Source organism: Mus caroli, unplaced genomic scaffold (genome assembly GCF_978045245.1).
Source record: "Mus caroli unplaced genomic scaffold, Mus_caroli_1 scaffold_18, whole genome shotgun sequence".
NCBI classification, from domain to species: domain Eukaryota; kingdom Metazoa; phylum Chordata; class Mammalia; order Rodentia; family Muridae; genus Mus; species Mus caroli.
The window spans coordinates 51,230,257-51,251,298 of NW_028227273.1; the positions used below are offsets into that span (position 1 = coordinate 51,230,257).

At 44.3% G+C, this 21,042-nt stretch overlaps 1 protein-coding gene across 2 annotated transcripts; it reads left to right on the forward strand.

The window, feature by feature from the left end:
- Positions 1–2,835: 2,835 nt before the first annotated feature.
- On the forward strand, positions 2,836–20,002 carry Ankrd66 (ankyrin repeat domain 66). Of its 2 annotated transcripts, none has more exons than XM_021150139.3 (4): positions 2,836–2,875; positions 10,597–10,767; positions 15,068–15,296; positions 19,099–20,002. In XM_021150139.3, the coding sequence occupies exons 2-4, from the start codon at positions 10,605–10,607 to the stop codon at positions 19,283–19,285; spliced, it is 579 nt and encodes a 192-aa protein (XP_021005798.1). In that variant the 5' UTR covers positions 2,836–2,875; positions 10,597–10,604; the 3' UTR covers positions 19,286–20,002. The 2 variants fall into 2 exon arrangements, with proteins under 2 accessions (XP_021005798.1, XP_029327475.1); XM_029471615.2 differs by having other exon boundaries at positions 2,840–2,875; positions 10,594–10,767.
- The last annotated feature ends 1,040 nt before the right edge of the window (positions 20,003–21,042 follow it).

Consider the following 21,042-nt stretch of genomic DNA (forward strand, 5'->3'; position numbering starts at 1 on the left):
GCCAGCTGATGATTGGGGAGAGGTTTGACATTAGAAATGTTTTTATCAGGGGAAATAAACACGTAGGAGGTGGCAGGGCCCCCGGATGCCTGCAGTTTGCTGATGGAAGCTCTCACACGTTCTTTCCACTGCCTCGCTCTTATCATAGTTCCTCTGTACCTTATCAGGATGACCTCTGCCCATGAACCCTGTGAACTGCAGAACGGCTTTCAGTAAGTGTTTCTTCAGAGAAGTCAAGCTGAACTGGAGCTATGGGAAGCTTGGGGAGAGCAGAAGATCCTTCCAGTTCCTGGAGGTTGGAAATCAGCTTCTCAAACGCATTATTTTCATATTGTAATAGACACCCATTAAACACTGCTGTCTTTGACATAATGAATCCTATTCCTTCCAACTATGCTCTTCTCCCTTGGTTTTGGTAAAGTTATATACTCCCTGGCAATGGTCTATCTATCTTGATCATTCTTTCTCTGCTATCAGACTTCCAAGAAGGGAGATCCTCAGGCTGGGGCTACAACCTCCTCTGTACAATGATCAGTCTTAGTTTATCTTATGTATTCTTTATACATAAGAATAAAGAATAAGATTCTCTCTTCCCCCGACTACGCATGTCTGAACCATTGACAGATGACATCATATTCATTCTAAATATGTCTAGTTTCAGTACTTCATCATTTCCCATGACCCCCATGACCCTTGCTCACCAGATCACAGTCCTTTCTTGTCTAGACTTCTGAAGCAGATGTCTCCAGTGTTTGTGCTTGCTGTCTCCATTCTCATTAGCAGCCAATGTCATCTTTGAAGGAAAGACAGGTTGCATCATCTCATCTTACCCAGTATGTGAAAATCTTTCAGTGGCTATTCTTTGTATTAGGAGTTAAAAGAAAAAAAAATCCAAATTCCTGACAAGGTTCCAGAACACGTTGAGCAGTTACTTACACTACTACACTTCTGCTCACTCCATGCTCCACAAACAGCTGTATCCTCTTCCTCTTTACTTTTTACACAAGTCCTTCTCGGGGTGGACCACCCTCCCCAGGTCCTCAGCCACCTTAGTTCTTCCCCTTTGCCACATTTCACATGTGTATTAGCCAAAGCTCTTCCAGGGATCAGAATTGATGCAGTGCGGAAGAAGTGATTCATTGGCTGGCTCCAATGGTCAGGGACCATTTTGCAATGGCTGCTTGTCCGCTGCAGAGCTAGGGAAATCACTAGGTGTTCAGTCCACGATCCTGGAAGCTGCTGGACAAGAGAGACAGTGACACAGTCCTGACGGGAGGACGAAGGCTTGGGAATCCTCTGGAGAGTCATTGGTGTGAGTCTGTCTTCAAATGCTGATGACTCTGGAGACCGATACCCAGAGAGGCGACAGACACATGCACTAGACACAGGTGGGATACGTGTGAGCTTCCCTCCTGCTTTTCAATCCCTCCAAGGCTCTAGCCTATTTGATAACTCCATTCTTGACAATAGTCTCAGCTGTTCTTTTTGCTGACTGACCCACATGGCTTGCATGGCAGAAACAGATTCTGGAGACTGCCAGGCTATGTGAATTGGCAAGTTTCAGAGTCAGTAGAGACCTTGTCTCAAATGAATAAGGCAGAGACACAAGGAACATGAACACACACACACACACACACACACACACACACTCATGCACAGACACACACTATAAATCCACCACTGAATACATCTATTGATCCTATAACAGTCATCATAATCTAGCCATTTTCTAAGATCTTTAATTAATTGATTGATTGATTGATTAATATCCTAAATGCTGCCCCCTCCTTGTCTCTCTCTCACAGAGTCCCTCCTTTTATGCTCCCTCCCCTTTACCTCTGAGCATACGTGGGTTGGATGAAGGCCCCCAGCACATATGTAGCAGATGGCTGCCTTATCCTTCCACCCTGGCCCATCATGTTTCTACAGGATTAGGCACATCCTCTCTCACTGTGGCAGAACAAGGCAGCCATCTGCTACATATGTGCTGGGGGCCTTCATCCAACCCATGTATGCTCATTGGTTGGTGACTCAATCTTTGAGAGCTCCCAGGTTAGTTGACACTGTTGGTCTTCCTATCCCCTTCAGGGTCTTCAGTTCTTCTCCCAACACTTCCATATGAGTCCCTGACCTCTGTCTACTGTTTGGCTATGGAAGGAAGGGAAGAGAGAGGGAAAGTGGAAGGAAGGGGAAAAGAGAGGAGAAAAAGGGAGAGGGAAGACAGCAGAAGGGAGGGATTTGAGATAAGCAGCTCTGTAGACATGGTGGATGTTTGGTTAGAGTAGAGGGCACATGGGGAAGGAAGGCCAGGAGAAAGCATCTGGGAGATGCTATTATTTAAACATCTCTCTCACATCAAATGTTTTATAAATCATGTCAGCTAATTATATTTAAGAGCCAGAGGGACAAGGTTAAAGACATTTCCTTTGAGTGTTGAGATAGAAGAAATATTGAAGTTAAGGAATTTGCTGAGGATCTCATTCACAGATGCTTCTGAATGCCAGAGGCTCAGGCAGCCCCAGGTACTCCAGGAGAGGCAGACATTACTCAAGTCCTAGCCGGCTACTGAACATCTGGCTTGCTTTACAGAATTCTGTGCTTGCCAGTGATCAGCTGCTTTTCAATTTCAATTTGTTTATCAAATGCTCTTAAGAACCTTGCAAGGACCATCACAGTTAAACTAAAGCAGAAGATGGAATTCCCGAAGAGTTTGGCTGGGAAGCAGCGAGGCAAGCCTGCCTCACCAGACTCCCAGGGACTGAGGCTGATTGTCTGTCTGCTTTCCTGGGGAGGAGGAGGGGTCAGTTTCCATGGTGCAAACACACTAACACTCCAGCCATCTACGGTGGCCCGCAGCAGAGCTCCTTGAAAGACAGTAAGTGTTTTAATCTTAGTTCTTTCTTTATTAGATAAATCATTTGTAATTTAACCATGTACTTCTGGCTTCTTTTAAAACCCAGGCTTATCTCCCTGAAATATTAGAAGCCAGATACACTTGACGAATTCACAAAGATTCGTGCAAAGGGGAGCTTGCTAAATTTCAGTTATTGATAGGCTAGTGAATTCCGGTCAGTTCACATACCATAAATTGAATATGTTTAATGTGTCCAATTCAGTGGGTTGTAGAATTTTAGAGTTAGGAAACCATTGCTACCACAGTGGGACTGTAAGAGTCAGCACATTTTGCCCCCACATCTAACCCCAGCCAATCCCAGGCAACATTTGTCCCCATAAGTTTGCCTGTGCGGTGTATGTCATGTACATGGAATGGGAGCATTCCATGTATGTGACATACATGGCCTTCCATGTCTGACTTTGTTCACATAGCATGTTTCATGTTCTACCCATAAAACAACTATAACTCTTCATTTATTTTTGTGTATGTTCCTAGGTGTGTGTGTGTGTGTTGTGTGTGTGTGTAGGAAAAGAAGGAAAACATGGCTACTTTGTATATATGGAGGAGAAAGTTTATTATAAACACATGAGAAAGCACAAGCAGAGTCAGGGACCTCTGGGTGTGCTCAGTGTGTACATGACCCTGAGCTAGGCCATGTGGGAGAGGTAAAGGGAAAGGAAGAGGGGAGAGAGGGGAACCAGGTGCAGAAGCCAGGAGGCCAAAGATACAAAGAACAGGTAACCAAAATTGCTGGGTTATACAGGGAAAAAGCATCCCAGCTGAGCTGGAGAATCAGGATAGGGAGCAGGGTATGCCAGCCATATCCTGTAACGAGTAGGGGCTGTGGGATGCAGAGAGAACCTGGGGACAGGTCTGCTTTGATATGTTGAATAGAGATATTTAATAGACATTGAATAGAGTCACTTGCTAGGTTTGAAACCTAACAGTGTCATATGTGAAAGTGTGTGACAGAGGTCAACCTTGTGTCTTGTGCCTCAGGAGCCATGTATCCTGTTTTATGAGACGGTCTCTCACTGGCCTGTAGCTCACAAAGGAGGTTATCCTGACTGGCCAATGAGTCACGGAGAACTGTCTCCCAGTCTCCAGGCAGAATTAGAAATTAAAACTATTACCCTGCCATGAATGGGCTATATGGACTGAGGTCTTCACACTTAAATGGCAAACACTGTACCAACTACGCTGTCTCTCCAGTCAGTCCTACTTCATTCTTGTCTAGTGCCAAATACTATTCTACTGCCTGGATACTGTATTTTTGTTTTGTTATCTGCTGTCTAATATCTAGGAGATTTGGGGGTTTTTTTGTCCCTTATGACTAATGCTCCATTAGTGTCCAAATCTTTTTTTATTTTTTTTTCAAGACATGGTTCCTCTGTGTATTCCTAGCTGTCCTAGCTGTCCTGTCTACCAGTCACTCTGTAAACCAGGCTGGCCTTGAACCCACAGAGATCCTCCTACTTCTGCCTCCAGAGTATTGGGATTAAAGGTGTATGTCACCACTGCTCAGCTCATGTCCAAAATTTTATATCTATAAAATTTCTTCTTCTTTTTGATTGATACTCCATTTAAGGTCTCACTATGAAAGTATAGCAATCAAGTTCATGGGGGGTACTAGCACAAGAAGAGACCAAGTCTAGAAATAAAGCCACATGCTAATGTTTATGGTTTTACACAGTTGTTTATATATGAGACTATATAATGTAAAGATAAACAAATGCATACGTTCACAGTGGATCAGAGATACAAATGCAAGGTCAGAACTTTAAAACAGAATAAAAAGAAATTACCTATGGGTATGTCTTTGTTCCAGACTCCTCATGCCTCACTGAACTGCCTGATGTGTGTACTGAAGTCAGGAAGTCGGTGAACTCTCATGCTGCTTCTTATGAGATTGTTTTGCTTACTCTGATGTTGTTGTTTTTTGTTTGTTTGGTTTGGTTTTGGTTTGCCCTCTGCTCCCTGGTTTCCATCCAGAGAGAAGCTGTTAGCCAGTCTGCTTGACTAGGACTCTTGTGAGAACTCATTACAAATGTAGAATCGTGGGCCTTATATAATACCTGATGAGCCACAGGCACAATTAAACAATTTCCCTAAGTGATTTGTGCAGACAGAGGTTGTCAGTTTTGAATCACTAGGTCAAATGCCATACCTGTTTTGAAGACTTGTTGTCACCCTAAGTTATTGGGCCTCCCTGGGTTGATTCTAGGAGACTTTGAGGGCAAGCTTTTGTATCTCTCTACACTCATGTTGATCTTTTGACCCCAATCACCTGCTTGCCCAGCCCTACTATGTTCAGTCTCTACTTCAGGCCCTGCTTATCACTGTGGTGAAAGTTACTAAGTGTGTGGGAGGGGTGCAGTGAAGAAACCAGCCACTCCATGATGAGGGAGAAGGTTTTTATTGGGGATAAGAGAGAGAAGTGTTCAGAGGCATCTTGGAGAGTCCTGAGTGGAGGGGAAAGGAAGCAGCCTGGGTAAAGCCAGGACTAAGGAAACAGGAATAGTGGAGAAGAGCAAGAGAGAGAGGAACAAAATTAGTTGGGTTGGGTGAAACCCCTTGGCATTAGAAAGAGAGCATGTATGTGTGCATGCCTGTACATGTGTGTCTGTGTCTAGGCCTGTGTCGGTGTCTGGAGCAGCCTTGAGGCAGAGGTGAGAAAGGCAAGAAAGCTCGCTGGGCTGTGAGATACATAACGAATGGTGTGTGTAGGGCCCAAAGGAACCTGAGGGCCAGCATAGACATTAATACACAATTACTCGTATATGCCAAAGGAGAGTGAGATATCTCTTCTGCTGCTTCTCCTTTTGGCAGATGGGAAATAATTTCACAAGTTCCTGAGAAATACCACCTTTTATCTAACCACCAGAAACTCTCCTATAGTCCAGTATGGGCTGAGTCTAGAGTCTGTTTTTGATCAAGTCAGAGCACTGTCTCTTTTTGGTGTGGGAAGTAGACTACCCTTTGGCTCTGATACTAAACTTTGCCACAGACTTAAAGGTCTTAGATAGGGGTTTAAGAGGGACCTTGAGTTGGATTGTTGAGGAGTCATTTTATTAGAAGAGAATTATTATTGCCATGGATGATGGACAGGTGGTAAGCAGTGCGGCAGGATTCTGAGATCAGGCCCCAGCATGAGACAGACAACATGGCGGGGTCTCTGAAGAAGAATCAGTCATGTGGCAGGAGTAGCAGACTTTTCTTGTATGGTTCTGAGGATAGAGGAGGTTTCAGGCCATAAGTCAGTAGCCAGGCTCTCTCTGACTCATAGGCAGGAGGCAGAGAAGGGCAAGGGGCAGGATATGTGTCCACCTTTGATGTATACACACTGTCCCAGATGAGAGATCCAGACATCTGAAAATCTGTTAGCTAAGGACCTGCAGACAGCGTCTGAGTGGTAGCCTGGAGGTATCTGGAAAAGGGAAGGAGTTTCTGCATATATTGTGGCCGGAATGGCAGCAGCTGAAATTTCATGTGACATCCTTACAGAGGCCAACAGTGTACACCACAAAGTGCAAGTAGCTCACCAATGGTCAGCTGTTAAGTGAGGATTGCTGAACTCTGGGAGGAGTGAGGTCTCCTCTCAGCATGGGACTGAGAGGATACCTTCGCTCTCACTGGCCACTGTGCTTCCTGCTCAGGCTTGTCTTGTTTGTCTCAAGAATGCCTGTTGCTGGTAGGTGCTGAATACCAAGTAGATGGCACATCCAGTCCAGGCAAATGGAGAGAAATAGGTGGAAGCAGAATCGCCCCTCTTGTTGTATATAAAGTTGCTTTTAAGTGCCCGTGAAATTGTCTTCACTTGGTCCCTCGGCCTAAGAGTGATTTGCTCTGTGATGCTTTGCAGAAAAAAATGTCACAGTCGGTCACCAAGATGACCCTTACTCACCTCTTTAGGATCAAACTCAGGCTTCTGACAGGACAGCTCCGCTTACCTCCCAGTCTTACTGACTGGCTCTTTTCTTGCTGTCCTGCGGGCATTGCATTTTAATTATGTTTGATTCTTTGATTCACTGGCTCTAGGGCTACTCTCATATTTGATTATGCGGCAGATACCATGTCAGCAATGCTTGGTCCCTGTCCCAGAGTTTCAGGTTCAGTAGGTAGATATTGAGCCCAGTAATTTGCATTTCTAATGAACCTCTCTTGCTGCTGGCAATGACAGTGTGTAAGGCGCGTTCTGGCTCCTTCTTCAGTTCTCACGTTGAATCTTGAGATCTAGGGCCTCTCTAGTGGATGCAGTTCAAGCAACTGCCTCCTCCAGTTTCCTACCTCAGCTCCTCATGTGTCCACATCTGCTTTTCTTAAGATTTTAGATCTCAGGATCGTTTACGCTCTTAAACATCATCCAAAGAGCTTTTGTTTATTTGGATCATGTCCATTGATACTACCACCATGCAAAGTTAAAGGAATACTTTCCATTTTTAAAAAAGATTTCTTTTACTTTTTAATCCTTTGGAGGGGTCTTTGGGTTATAGCCGAATGTTAGAGACATATGATTTCCTGGAGATGAAATCATATGTGGCTATGAGCTGTCTGATGCAGGTCCTGGGAGTAGAACTCTGGTCCCCTGGAAGTATATGCTTTTAACCATTCATCCATTTCATCAGACCTCAAACAGTTTGTTGGCGACAGTTAGTTCCTCAATTGAGGTTCCTTCCTTTTGTGCCATGTTGACAGAAATGGTATATTTTAAAGTGTATTAAAGAAGTTTCATGAATTGAATTTCTCATAGGATTAAATAAAACTAAGAGCACAATATGAAATGTTTTAATGAAAAGTAATTGTGTTCTCCACAACAACAAAGCACGTGAAGAATGGTGGTTGGCTGGCTCTGTCTAGTCTCTGACTCCCTTTAATAGCTAACTTAATTGGAGTCACTTAGATCCTTATAGCATCTTTGGAGTTCACTGTCATGTTTTGATAAAAACGTATAGAGAAATGGCGAGCTGGGCATTGGTGGCACAAGTCTTTAATCCCAGCACTCGGGAGGTAGAGGCAGGCAGATTTCTGAGTTCGAGAGTTCGAGGCCAGCCTGGTCTACAGAGTGAGTTCCAGGAGAGCCAGAGCTACACAGAGAAACCCTGTCTCAAAAACAAAACAAACAAACAAACAAACAAACAAAACAAAAACAAAAAACAAAAAACAAAAAAGAAAAAAGAAAAAAGAAAAAAGAAAAAAGAAAAAAGAAAAAAGAAAAAAGAAAAAAGAAAAAAGAAAAAAGAAAAAAGAAAAAAGAAAAAGAAATGGCGATTTTGGACGTTTGTGCAGTTGGATATGAAGAAGCATATATCGCCTTTTTGAATCATGCTGAGTTTTCTTCTCTGGATCTATATCCGAACTGCCCACTTTATGGTGATGTCTCAAAGATTTGTTGCTTGGTAGCATCTGAAATGATGTCCATATACCAGCTACACTCCATTTGAACCAACTGGCCCACCTCCAGGGCTCTCTTTACTTGGGCTTCATTTTGTAACATCCCATGTTTGTCATATGGAGACACTGGTCCATGAGTGATAGAGATTTCCTCATGTTGGCAGGATTTTATTATTTTATGATTTTACTGGCATTATTTTATTGATTTTACTATTTTATGATTTTATTGGCAAGTTTACTAAGCGGTATATCCAAGGGTATAAGACTCAATAAAAGTACTCTTAATTGTCACATGAAGTGTGTTCCCGTGAGGCTGTGCTCTCCTGTAAGTGTGTGAATAGCAATTTGCTGACAGAATCTTCTTTTTATGTCTCATCTTTAAACCAAGGGGTAAAAGAGAGCAAAAGGAACACACCTGTGACATTTTAATACTACAACAAAAAACACTTTTCACTTTGTAAATCCCCCAAATCAAAAATCAAGGACCCCTAAGGGTTGGTAGATTACAGTATGAGAGCTCATGACATAAGATTTTGTGTATGTGTCCATATGTATGTGTGGGAGTGTGTACAAGAAGGGTAGTGCATGTGTAGGTGTGTGTGTAGGGTATAGATGACAACATTAGGGGTTGGCTTATTCCCTGAGCCTCCCATCCTTTGTTTGAGATAGGGGTGTCTCACTGGCCTGGAACATCAGTCCAGAGAGCGAGGGAGTCTCAGGAATCATTTGTTTCCATTTCCCATACTGAGATTACAACGATGAGCCACCACTCCCAGCTTTTTAGGTGTGTTCTGAGGATCTGAACTTAGGTTCTCATGCTTGAGGATCAAAAGCACTTTACTGATGTGCCATCTCTCCGGTATGCCCGCATGGCATGCTGTTAGTAACAATGTCTAGCAGTTTTATTTGTGTGGTGGCAAGCTGTGCTCCTCATGAGGTATGGCAATGTGGGACCATGAAAGGTAGCTTGGTCCCCAGTTGAACTAAGGCTTGAAGCCTGGGAAACCCTGAAGGGATGGTAGGCACTTCACCTGATTCCTGGGCACCAGGTCCCTGTCACTAGCCGCCGTCCCCCATAGATTTATGGCCATAAGTCATGTAAGGGCAACACCCTAAGCCTCTCCACAGGTAGGGGACGTGACCTATGGTCATATAGGTTCAAGACAGATCTCCATGCTATTGAGGTACCTAAAGGCCTGGAGGGCTCAGCCAATAAGCTTTCCTTCCCAGATTTTCCTCCTTGCCAAAAGTCGGGCCCACCCTGAGGAGTGGGGTACTGTTTTAGTCATTCACCTTCCACCATGACAATAAATGCCTTAAAACTGTGGACTGCCTCTTTTCATTGGGATCTGCCAGGGGAATTCATAAGGAAGTACTTCACCTATAGAGCTGCCGCTACCTAATCTCCTATAGAAGGTCTCTCTACACCCCCAGCCATGGCTGCCACCAAGCTCAAGCCTGCCACCACAGTCAAGCCAAAGACTCTCCCCATGGGACCAGCCGGAGTTCTCCCTTCTCCCCCCACCCCAGATCCATCCTGCAAGCCCCCACTCTGTTATCAGCTCTTCTGTGACTCCCAACAGTGCCTGGGTGTCCAAGAGCCTGAGAACCAGATAGCCCTGGCCTCTTCTCACGCCTGGGGACCCCCAAGCCAGCTCCAGCTGTCCCAGGCCTCATAGTGCGCTTCCCCACCCCCAGGCTGCGTCTCTACCTGCCCAGCACAGTCAACATTTCCCATGCCCTGCTTCCTCGTGTGGGCTGTGCCCTGTGGCAGAGCAGACGTGGGACTCATAACCCTACATGGCAATAGCTTTTAATTTCTATCAAACATTGATGCTGGATCCAGTCATCCAGTCCAAACTGAATGTGCAAATTGCTGCTGTCCCCACAGCATCTCTGGATGCTTCCACACATTAGAAAAACAAGATGCAAAATTCCACAGTCAAACTAAGGTAGCATAAAACGAAGGGAATTCTGAAAGAGGAGTAGAAAGCCACACTGAAAGATGATGGGTAGAGGACAAATGGTAAAGTGCCAGGCTTTGATTTTAGAGATAATTCTGGGTAAAATGGGGCCATCAGTAGTTTTGAGTTGGAGAACAGTGAGTGCTATCAACACTTGCTGAGAGCTAGGGACCCATACAACAGAACACACACAAACACACACACATGCACACACACACACACACACACACACACTGCAACTTTAGATGCAAATCCACAAGACAGGAAAAGCAAGTCACTGATGCAGAAACCTAGGGAACACTAACTAGGGGTGAAAATTTAAGTGGCCTGCATCCCCTCTAGCAGATTCTGTCATGGAGGTGTCAAAAATAGCAGACATGACCAAGCTTCACCAGGCTGTGGCTGCAGGGGACTACAATTCAGTGAAGAAGATTTTGAAGAAAGGTCTCTGTGACCCAAACTACAAAGATGCAGACTGGAACGACAGAACCCCACTTCACTGGGCTGCGATCAGAGGTGAGTGGACCCATGCCTAGTCCACATTCCGGAGTCCATCAGCCAGTGCCAGAGAGTGGGATGGACATTTCTAGAGCACTAGATGGAACATTTCAACCATGGCATTAACCTCTACTAGTGGTAGCATCTGGACCATATTATTTAATGGTTTGCGCCCCCCTTTAATTCTTCTATATAATGGAATCAGTAATGCTGCCCTGGAGTCCTTTGAAGAGGAGTTAGGTAATGTGTACACAGATGAGACTATAAGCATGCTCCTCTCAGTCCTCTGCCATCATGATTTCATACACAGAGTAGATGGAGATGAATCTTTGCCCCTCTCAGCATATCCCAGTTACACAACAGGAAGTTAGTAACAGAAGTCCTTAGATATTGGGCTGGAGAAATAGCTCCAGCAGTTAGGAGTGATCGTTGCTCCTATAAGGGCCAGAGTTTAGTTCCCAGCACCCACATCCACTTATAACTCCTGCTCCAGGAGAATCAACATCTTCTGCCTCTGGAGCCTCTGCACACATGTGCGTTATGCATGTGTGTGAGCACCTACACACACCTACACACACACACACACACACAAATGTAAAATGTCTTTAGTAATAAATACCACCAAAACCCGTTAAGTAAAGCAGTATTATAGTCAACTTTGCTCTCCATATTTGTCTTCTCTCTTGGGAGAAGGACAACGAGGCAGAAAGTAGGACCAGCTGCAAAAGACTTAGGTTGGGACATTTTTGCAGAAATCTAAGCAGGGAGCACTGGTAGCTGTACCAGATGACATCTTAGGGGACGGGTGCTGTATTTTTGCCCATGGTGCTGGGTGCTTCATGTCTGGGAATTCAGCCATGCTCCTCAAGGACTCCGTGAAAGCAGTGGTAATAGCCTTACTTTACAAACGAGCAGTGAGAGCATTGTGCATAAGGGCATTTGCTTTCTGACCTACCTTCCTCCTCCTCCTCCTTCCTCTTCCTCCTTTTCTTCTTCTTCCTCCTCCTCCTCCTTCCTCTTCCTCCTCCTCCTCCTCCCTCTTCCTCCTCCTCCTCCTTCCTCTTCCTCCACCTCCTCCCTCTTCCTCCTCCTCCTTTTCTTCTTCCTCCTCCTCTTCCTCCTCTCCTTCCTCCTCTTCCTCCTCTTCTTTTTCAAGACAGGATTTCTTTGTGTATCCCTGGCTGTCTGGGAACTTTCTCCATAGACCAGGCTGGCCACAGACTCAGAGATCCACTTGCCTGTGTCCCCTGAATTCGGGGACTAAGGGTATACACCACCACCACCACCACATGACCAGGCACCTGCTTCTTATCCAAGATGTCATTTATTGGTGATTGATGCTGTCAGGATGTGACCCCACATGTCTGATTAGAAAGCCTGTGCTTTTAAACTGTGTATCCTAAGAGTGCTCAAATTGCTGGTTCTAATTATTTTTATAGGGTGTGTGTGTGTGTGTGTATGATGTGATGATGTGTATATGTTTATGTCTCTCTCTCTCTCTCTCTCTCTCTCTCTCTCTCTCTGTGTGTGTGTGTGTGTGTGTGTGTGTGTGCGCGCGCGCTCATGCACCATGGTGTACATATGAAAGTCAGAGGACAACTTTCATGGCTTAGTTCTCTTGTATTTTGTGTAAATTCTGGTTCAAGTCACCAGGATTGCATAATGAGCTATCTCATCAACCCATGCCTTAAAATATGTTTTTTTAGTTAAAATTACTTATTTTAATATTTTGTTATACTTTTATTGTGTAAAACACTTTTAAATTTAAAAAACATTTTGATTGCATTCTTTCCCTCCCTCAAGTCCTTCCAGAGCTTCTCCTCGCCCTACCCAACTTCAAGTTCTTTCTCCAAAAAAAAGAAAAATCACTACAATAACAACCACCCCCCAAATCAAGAAAACAAATAAAACCACACCAAAAATAAAAAACAGAACCACCAAACTGTAGCTGAGTAAGCACGCACGCATGTGTGTGCACATGCACATACACACACAAACAAAATGAAACAAACAACAACAACAAACCCTACAGAGTCCCTTATATCGTTAGGTAACTGCTTCTGAATATGAGGACTGTCCTGGAGTGGTTGATATACCCAGTGTCCTTTTGAAAAAACTGATTTTCCCTTCCCAGCAAGTATTCATGTCAGTTCGGTTGTTAACTTTTACTCTAGTGGCTAGGTTTTCATTCATTCATTCATTCATTTTAAAAAATAAAACAAAATAAAATATAATAAAAAAAACTATTACATTGAGGTTGGGACAAGACTAACAGAGGGAGAAGAGCCAAGAGAAGGTACAGGAGTCAGTTGTTTGTACACTCAGGAATCCCATAAAAACACTAAATTCAAAGCCATAATATGCGCGCAGGGGACCTGGTGCAGACCCACGTAGACTTCTGCATGCTGTGAGCTCATACGTGCTTTGTTCATCCTGATGTAGACAGCAGTGGTTCCCCAATTCCTTCTTTAACACTTGTTTTGCCTCCTCTTCCACAGGGTTTCCTGATCTATTAGGGGAGGGATTAGATGGTGACATCCCAGTTAGGGTTGAGTGTTCCAAGGTCTCTCCCAGTCTCTGAGTAATATCTGACTGTGGGTCTCTGTGTTTGTTCCCATCTGCTCCAGGAGGAAGCTTCTCTGATGATGGCTGGTCTAGACACTCATCTAGGAGTATAGCAGAATATCATTAGGAGTCTTTATCAGTACATTTTTCTTTCTTTTTTAGACTAATATTAATGGGTTTTCCCCTAGGTCCCTGGGCTATATCATCTCAGGCTCTTGGTCATCCAAGCAATTGTTTCAGGCTCTTGGTCATCTAAGCAATGTTGGCTGTGAGTTCCATCCCATGGAGTGGGCCTGAAGACAAATCAGTTAGTGGTTGGTTACTCTCACCAGCTTTGTGCCACCATTGCCTTAGCATGTCCTGCAGACAGGACATTGCTGTGGATAAAGGTTTATGGCTGCCTTTGTGTGAAAAGTAACTTCCTATCCCAAACATGCTGAAGCCTAAGGCGGGGTGCAGGCTCTGTGTAGGCACTGGCTCAGCATCTACACCCTCAAGGGGTTGTGTAGCTGTTGTCTTCAGCCGTGGGGCTGTGTTGTCAGTTCACAGAGAGCAACCTAAACCATTGGCAATAGCCTGAGTTGTTTGGGGATTTCCATGGGATCCCTTTGCCCAATAATTAAACTCAGTGAACCTAATCCTGGTACTGGAAGTTTTGTTTGGTGACAAGAGATGGTCAGTTGGGTTTCTGACTCCCCTACTACTTGGCAGTTTCATTTAGATGGTGTGTGTGTGTGTGTGTGTGTGTGTGTGTGTGTGTACACTTCTACTGTATTAGGTTTGTTTACTACCCCTCAAAATGTCCCTAATCTGTCTCTCCGTGGATCCCTCTTACAACCCTCCTTTCCTCTCACTCCCCACTTGGTCCTCCCAGTTCAGCCCCCCACATCCATCCATAACTATCTGTTCTATTTCCAAATGAGATCTGTCCGTACCTTCTAGTGTATTACTCCATAGCTAATCTCTGTGGTTCTATGGATTATAGCTCAGTTATCATTGATTTCCCAGCTGATAGTCACATATAAGTGATACATATACTATATTTGCCTTTCTGAGTCTGGGATATCCCACTCAGGATGACTTTTCTAGTTCCATCCATTTGACTGCAGATTTCATGACGTCAACTTTTTAGCAGCTGAGTAATATTCCACTGTGTAATCTTCATCCATTTTTCTTTTGAGAGACATCTAGGTTGTTTCCAACTTTTGGCTATTATGAATGGGGCAGAAAGGTCAAGAACTGTTTAGGGTACAGAATAAGTTTAAAGCCAATCTTCAAAACTCAACTGGATCCTCTCTCAAAATAAAAAGTAATGAGATTAAGGCATATAACTCAGTATTAGAAACTATGCATAGGGCATGCAGGCCCCTAGCTTTAATCCCAAATTCTACAAAACAAATAACTAAAACAAACAAACAAGCAAACAAAGAATCTATTGCCATTGAAAAATCAGCAAGGATTGCTCATGTAGGTGGGAGGAACTTGAGCAAGAGCTGGGATGGTGGACAGAAAGGAGGCTGTTCTAGAAAGGATACAGGGAGTTCATACAGAGCTTGGGGTATCCTTGGAATAAGGATGGGGTGCTGCCTCCCAGGAAGAAGAATGAGAAGGGAGAGGGATGATGATAAAGAGGCAGTGGTGCTGCAAAAGCTAGTTTCCTCCTGCTTCCTCACTCCTTCGGCTGCTTCTGGTCTCAGGCCACGGAGGACATTTTAACCTTAACTTTGCCTTCTTTCTCCATGGTATATCTAAGGACAAATGGAGGTGATCCATCTCCTGATACAAAATGGAGCCAGACCCTGCTTGGTAACGGATGTGGGCTGGACGGCAGCTCATTTTGCAGCTGAGTCAGGCCATCTGAATGTACTCAAATCTCTGCATGCACTTCCCTCTGCCATTGATGCTGCTGACTTCTTTGGAGACACACCCAAGAGGATTGCTCAGATCTATGGTCAGAAAGACTGTGTGGACTTCCTGGAGATGTAAGTACTGTGTAGTCCCAGCTACAGGAAGGAGCCTGCAACCAGGGGTTTTGTCAATTGACCAATCTCAGGTAAAGGAAAGTGAAACAAACAAAAAACAACCTTAACCCAGTGGTTTCCAACCTTCCTAATGCTGTGACCCTATGGTTTCTTTTTAAAGATTTATTTATTTTATGTATGTGAGTACACTGTCACTGTCTTTGGAAACATCAGTTCCCATTACAGATGGTCGTGAGCTACCATGTGGTTACTGGGAATTGAACTCCAGACCTCTAGACGAGCAGTCAGTGCTCTTAACCACTGAGCCATCTCTCCAACCCAACATAGAGCTCAGACTGGCCGTTGAATATAATTAAGTACAAAGTCTACTCTCTGCAGTTATAGCCTTGGGAAGAATAGAAATAAAATTTATGAATTCATAATTTAGTTGGGTCAAGAAGTGGTTCATACAAGAAAAAGTTGAACAGCCTGGTCTGAATTTTGTTGTTTGGAAAGGAAGATGAGACAGACAGAAAACCTCGAAGCAATTCCAGCTTATGGTGGAGGGCAGAGACAGTGGGCTGCCTTGTATGAACTTCAAAATAGAGTTATTGTCAGAATGTTCAACTCACCCAGGATTGTGGTTTAAGCCTACAGTACCAGCTGCTTAAGAAGCCGACCAAGATAGATTATAAATGCAAGGCCAGGACTCTCTAGGATACAGAGTGAGTTCGAGGACAGCCTGGGCAAATTAGTGAGACTGTCTGAAAGAAACAGTAAAATGAAACTGGGCAGGCAGTGGTGATGCACGCCTTTAATCCCAGCACTGAGGAGGCAGAGGCAAGCAGATCTCTGAATTTGAGTCCAGCCTGGTCTACAGAGTGAGTTCCAGGATGGCCAGTAATACACAGAGAAATCCTGTCTCAAACAAACAAACAAACAAACAAAACAGATACAGGAGAATGTGGTGGAAGGGTGGGATACATGCTTAGCCCCTGTGAGACCATGGCTTCAATCTTTGGTGCTGCCATCCTCCCAAAAAGTTATACTAGTAAAACCATTGCCTGGGATGTGATTGGCTAGCCATAGAAGTAACTCAAGAGATCCTCTTTTAGAAATGGATCATGACTGTTCCAAAGTATGGCTGAGGACATAAAGCATGATGAGTTATAATGGGTTAGGCCATGAGAGGAGAGCAAGAGAAGAAGAGAAGAGAGAGAAAGCAAAGAAGAAAGAGGACCAGGAGGACTAAGAGCCAAGCATGAGACAAGAGAAGTCATGGTCTAAATGTCAGGGTTTTATAGGAATGAGCTGGATGCCCATGAGCAGGAGAAGTTAGAGTATGGGGCAGGGTGAGGAGAGGTGAGACTAGCCAGGATGCTAGCATGGACCTTTTAACAGGAATTGGCAATGCTGAGAGAGCCTAGGGCCAGCTGGTGCTTTGGTATATGAATAGGTACCACAGCCTGCCGTCTGTCCCAAGTTTCTTTGGGACCTGGCATTTCTACACTCTCTATTCCTGGGCTTGGCTGGCTAAAGAAAACTTCAGAAGTAAGCAGATGAGCTGTCTGGGAACAAGGGATGTCTACTTCTAGCTCAGCCCCCAGAGTGGCTTAAATCTTCCTTCTTATCTGAAGTCATGAAGGGATGGACACACTTCTTAGCCCCCATACTTCCAGGTCCTACCAATCCCCACACAAGTTCACCCTCCCCTTCCCGTCCTTTCTGTGTCATGGTGTTCCTCCATGTAGGACCTTCATATCTCCCACAAGAAAGTCACCCTTGTGTTCTTGCTTAGTCCTCGCTTCCTACTGTCTTGTTCATTGTTTCTGTTCTCTTCTTCCCACTCCTTTTTTGGTCTGTGAACATGTTCAAATAGATCTTATTAAAGAAATAAACAAAGAGCTAAACAATGCATGCATGCCCACATTACACACACACACACACACACACACACACACGTGCCTGCACACTTCTCTTCTCCCCTAGGCTACTCAGGAGATAATCTACAGAACTGTTTCTCTTTCCTCATCTCTGGCTAACTTTTCTCCATCTTTGTACTGACTCAGTTCTCATATGAATAATCAAACTTCCTGTTGCTAGCACAATGCTCCCTTCTCAAGGCAAGGCCAGTTAATCTGTAAGTATTTCTCTTCTTTCCCTCCCCCCCCACTCCCTTCCTTCTTTCCTTCCTTTCTTTTCTCTCTCTCTCTCTCTCTCTCTCTCTCTCTCTCTCTCTCTCTCTCTCTCTCTCAGGGTCTCACTATATAACCCAACTTGGCCTTCAATTTGTGATCTCTCTACCTCAGTCTCCCAAGTGCTAGCATTACAAGCAGGTACCCCTTACCCAGTTCCTCAGTATTTATCCTTGTGAGCCTTTCAAATGCTGAAATTCCAGTCTTGTCCTTGGCTTTCTATTGATCCCTACCCCATCCCCGCACCCACCCCTGCCCATGACACCCATTAATCTTAACCCTTCCTCAGTGAGGCACGTGACATTTGGCCTGAGCATAACTAACAGAGTGGGTACTGTCAGGGAAAGTGGGCAGGCAATGCTAAGCAGACGGAAACTTTAGTCAGCTGCATTCCCTGTGAATTCACATCTACTTGCCACCTCCCACCAGGAACTCTTTTCCTTCTGATATTAGAGAATTCAGAGGGATGATTTACGGATGAAGGTGTAACTATTGTGGTTGTGCAAAGAGCCGTCATCAGACGGAAGAGAGAGAAAACCCATTGATGAGGGTATAGCTACCGAGTTGAAAGTGTGCATAGGTATGGTGTTCGAGAGAAGACATGGAGGGAGTGTGGAAGCATGAAGGCCCTGGCCAATCAGGTGATCACAGCCTAAAGCGGTCAGGTGGGGGAGCATAGTCGGGGAAGAAGCCAACAATGAACTCATCATAGGATGGATGAGCTGAAACAGGCAGTCTAGTAAAGTTGCTCATAGGATACAAGATGCGGCCGTGGGTGTCCTGTAGTGGGTTAGAGGTTTTGTTAACAACGCTAGGCATGGAGATCAGAGGCTATCTTCATAGTTAACATTGTGAGGATGTGAGCCCCTAGACTATAACTAATTTACTTATACATACAATGCATGCAATTAGCATTGTCTTCCTCATACTTCAGCACTTTAAATTTACTTGATTCATTAGTTGAGACAAGGTTTCCTCTAACAGGAGCTCACTATATATTAGAGGCTGGCCTTGAACCTGCAGCCAACTCTCCTGGGTCCTGGATTTGCACACTTACCTGGCTCTATTTTAAAATGTTTAAGAATGTACATGCACTCCTTTTATAATCAGGAGAATAGAAAGAAAAGCAACAGCATTTCTTCCCTATAACATGAAGATTGTTCTGGAAATTTGAGCATTTTAAGAATGAGCAACCCCAGCCAGGCGTGGTGGCGCACGCCTTTAATCCCAGCACTTGGGAGGCAGAGGCAGGCGGATTTCTGAGTTCGAGGCCAGCCTGGTCTACAGAGTGAGTTCCAGGACAGCCAGGGCTACACAGAGAAACCCTGTCTCAAAAAACCAAAAAAAAAAAAAAAAAAAAAAAAAAAGAATGAGCAACCCCTTCTTCCAGCTGTCTTTGAGTCTGAGATTCATCACACCCAGGTACCCCATGGCCACATGCTAGCTTTTCCTGTCTTCAGGTAGTTTCTTTGATATCAGAGACCTTCTAATCTTTAGAATCTAAAGTGTGCTCTTGGACCTGTGTGAACTCCTTCCTTCTCATGGCCAGCGCTGTGTGTGGCCCACAGGAAGAAAGGTCCTGGCCAGGCTCCTCCTTCCTGCCCTCACCTGCTGCTCTTTCTTTGCAGAGCAGAACCGGAATGCAGGGACCACCGCCAGAAAGGGCTGTTACTTGATGAGCGGGATCCAGATTGGGACCTCAAGAGAAGGGAGCTAGAGCTGTCCCTTCCAGCTCCGGATCAAAACAGCAACAAAAAGAAGAAGAGAATCCGAGGTTCCACCAGGCTTAACCATGCCCACCCCTGGAGAGTATGAGAAGGTGTAGCCCCAGGGCTCAGACTGGAGCCAGCCGGAATACTCAGCTGTCTACACAGGAGTTGACTCAACCACTTTTCCCCAGGCTTTTACTGAAAGCCCCAGCCAGTCATTTAGTTTGAAAGTCTTGACAGAGTGTTCTCTATAGGAGCCGCTGTCTCCTTGATAAAATCTGATGCTCAGAGGAGTGACCGGGAGGGGACACTTAGGGGACAGACAACTGCTTGCATTTTGCTTTTGTGGTTTGCAGTGTCAACATGCCCCGCCCCTCAGCCCACCAACACACACTGGCACAGATGTTCAAGATCAAAGTAAGAGCTCTCCTGATTAAGTTGATTTTTGAGAGCCTACAGTCCCAGCCCTGAGGACTTTACCCATGATCACATCCAGTGAGGAGCAATGGCCTGGACAATGCTGCCACTCAATGAGAGGCAACAAAAGAAAGGCCTGGCTGGAAGGAAATCTGCTCCACGCATCAGCGAGCATCGGCAGAAAATGGTGAACTGTGTGTGGGCTTGGTGCTCTAGTTTTTCAATGATAGATTTTACAAAAGTTGGATGAGATGTTCCAAGAAAAATATAGCGCCTAAATTGAGACATTAAAATATATATTGAAGCTTTGAAGACTGCATGGGTATTTGTTAAATGCCTTACTCGCTACTTTTAATATTGATTTGCTGAAATATAACAGATGTTTTAGAGCTCAGTATAATATACTATTAAAACCAATTTTGGTACTTTCTACTTTTTATTTTTATTTCCTTTTAAGTATGAAAAGATCTTGTAGGGTGTTATATTTACATATATCACACTGAATATCTGGGTGAGGCATATGAACATGCCACATTGTGTGTGTTTGTGTGTGTGTGTGTATGTTTGTGTATGCGTCAGAGAACAACTTGTGAGAGTCAGTCCTCTTTCCACCATCTGGGTCCTGGGAATCAAACTCATTGGTCAGGCTTGGTGGTGAAGGCCCTCACCGACTGAGTCATCTCACTAACTCTACTTTACTTTTAAAAGTTTATGTCTGCTAGAATGTTTAAAAGTCCCTATGCAGCTTACATCTAATTGCCATTGACTCTGCTATAGAATTCTGACATTTGAAGCCTCCAGTAGATGATGTTGGGCTATTTTACATTAATGGCCTGCTCTACTCTCTTTTTGATCAATTAGTTTCTCTGCTTGAATCAATAGCCTTAGATACTGGCTATCTTTACTGCATACTAATAATTAATTACCTGTTGATTTGGACCATGTGTGTTTTGAAATTTTCAAACTTAAGACAAAAAAATCTTCAATCCTTTACAGGAAAGCGGTATAGCTATAGAAAACTTTCCTAGTGTTTCCATCTCTGAAGAAAAACACCCCTTCCCAATCCCAGCAGCCATTAATTGGTAATGACTCCACAGCTAGGAGGGGGAGCCTCATGGGCCCCTCTCCCATTTGTGATGGAATACCGGCTGGCTTGATCATGGACCAGTTTTGTACATATAATCATGGTTGCTCTGGATTCATGGTTTAATGGCCAGAGTATCTTGCAGACAGAACTTTAGTGGCATTTCTTCTGATGCTTTGTTCTTCCATATTTTCTGCTTCTTCTTCTATGATATTCCCTGAGTGCTGTGTGTGTGTGTTTGTGTGTGTGCTTTGATATAAACGTCTCTTTCAGGGCTAAGCACTTAACAGTCGTTTCTTTTCACCACTTTGGCCCATTGTGAGTCTCTACATTGATGTCTGTCTATTGCGTACTTCTTTAAT